General features: G+C 34.7%; 2 protein-coding genes across 2 annotated transcripts; one reads left to right on the forward strand and one right to left on the reverse strand.

Moving 5' to 3' along the window:
* Window positions 1–782: 782 nt before the first annotated feature.
* On the reverse strand, window positions 783–1,073 carry LOTGIDRAFT_148467 (hypothetical protein; the record flags this gene model as incomplete). Its single annotated transcript, XM_009068139.1, has 1 exon — window positions 783–1,073. A coding segment is annotated over one exon (291 nt), but the record flags the coding sequence as incomplete, so codon positions are not given.
* Window positions 1,074–1,096: 23 nt separating this feature from the next.
* LOTGIDRAFT_148468 (hypothetical protein) lies at window positions 1,097–1,303 on the forward strand (the record flags this gene model as incomplete). The annotated part of the gene is made up of 1 exon (XM_009068140.1): window positions 1,097–1,303. A coding segment is annotated over one exon (207 nt), but the record flags the coding sequence as incomplete, so codon positions are not given.
* Between the last annotated feature and the right edge of the window lie 183 nt (window positions 1,304–1,486).

The raw sequence follows: 1,486 nt of genomic DNA on the forward strand, positions 1-1,486 counted from the left end.
GATCTCTATTATTCACGAATTTTCCTNTAATTCGGTTGTTTACCACTCTTCATCACTTTGAACTTGGGACTTCATTCACAGTTTATCCGGAAAACACTTGCATCAAACATTTTTAAATCAGCTGGCACATAAGTTGATTACTCATATTGTAAGTTAATCTTAGTCCGATGTTCATTTCTGTTATCTATTTATTCCGGTTATTTGCATTCCGTTATTTTCACTTTCTTAAATGTTGGACTTAATACACACTCATAATCAGTAAAAACTTGCATCAAACTCTACACTTTAATTTACTATAAAGCTATTCATTTATTCTGGATCTTCATAATTCACGATTCATCTGGCTATTCAAACCTGTAATTCTTGTTTCTGATGTTTTCCACTCATCATAACTGTAGACTTTTGGACTTCAATCATAATTCTGAATTAATTATAAACTTGCATCGAACACGATTAAATTTGTCTTCATAAAAAATGATCACGATACCTTTTATCTTAACAAGCATGTTTTCTGTTTAACATAGCCGCCACATATATAGGCTCACTACTGTATCAGTGCTGTTAACGATAACTCCAAATCAGTGCTGTTAACGATAACTGCAACACATTGGTAAGAATCAGTGCTGTTAACAATAACTCCAACACATTGGTAAGAATCAGTGCTGTTAACGATAACTGCAAATCATTGGTAAGAATCAGTGCTGTTAACGATAACTGCAACACATTGGTAAGAATCAGTGCTGTTAACGATAACTGCAAATCATTGGTAAGAATCAGTGCTGTTAACGATAACTCCAAATCAGTGCTGTTAACAATAACTCCAACACATTGGTAAGAATCAGTGCTGTTAACGATAACTCCAACACATTGGTAAGAATCAGTGCTGTTAACGATAACTCCAAATCAGTGCTGTTAACAATAACTCCAAAACATTGGTAAGAATCAGTGCTGTTAACGATAACTCCAACACATTGGTAAGAATCAGTGCTGTTAACAATAACTCCAACACATTGGTAAGAATCAGTGCTGTTAACGATAACTCCAACACATTGGTAAGAATCAGTGCTGTTAACGATAACTCCAAATCAGTGCTGTTAACAATAACTCCAAAACATTGGTAAGAATCAGTGCTGTTAACGATAACTCCAACACATTGGTAAGAATCAGTGCTGTTAACAATAACTCCAACACATTGGTAAGAATCAGTGCTGTTAACGATAACTCCAACACATTGGTAAGAATCAGTGCTGTTAACGATAACTCCAAATCAGTGCTGTTAACAATAACTCCAACACATTGGTAAGAATCAGTGCTGTTAACGATAACTCCAACACATTGGTAAGAATCAGTGCTGTTAACAATAACTCCAACACATTGGTAAGAATCAGTGCTGTTAACAATAACTTCAAATCAGTGCTGTTAACTATAACACCAACACTAACACGATGTAGACATTATAGTTCACATACACATATTCCAGTGATAT

This window comes from Lottia gigantea (assembly GCF_000327385.1).
Source record: "Lottia gigantea unplaced genomic scaffold LOTGIsca_8961, whole genome shotgun sequence".
Lineage (NCBI taxonomy): Eukaryota > Metazoa > Mollusca > Gastropoda > Lottiidae > Lottia > Lottia gigantea.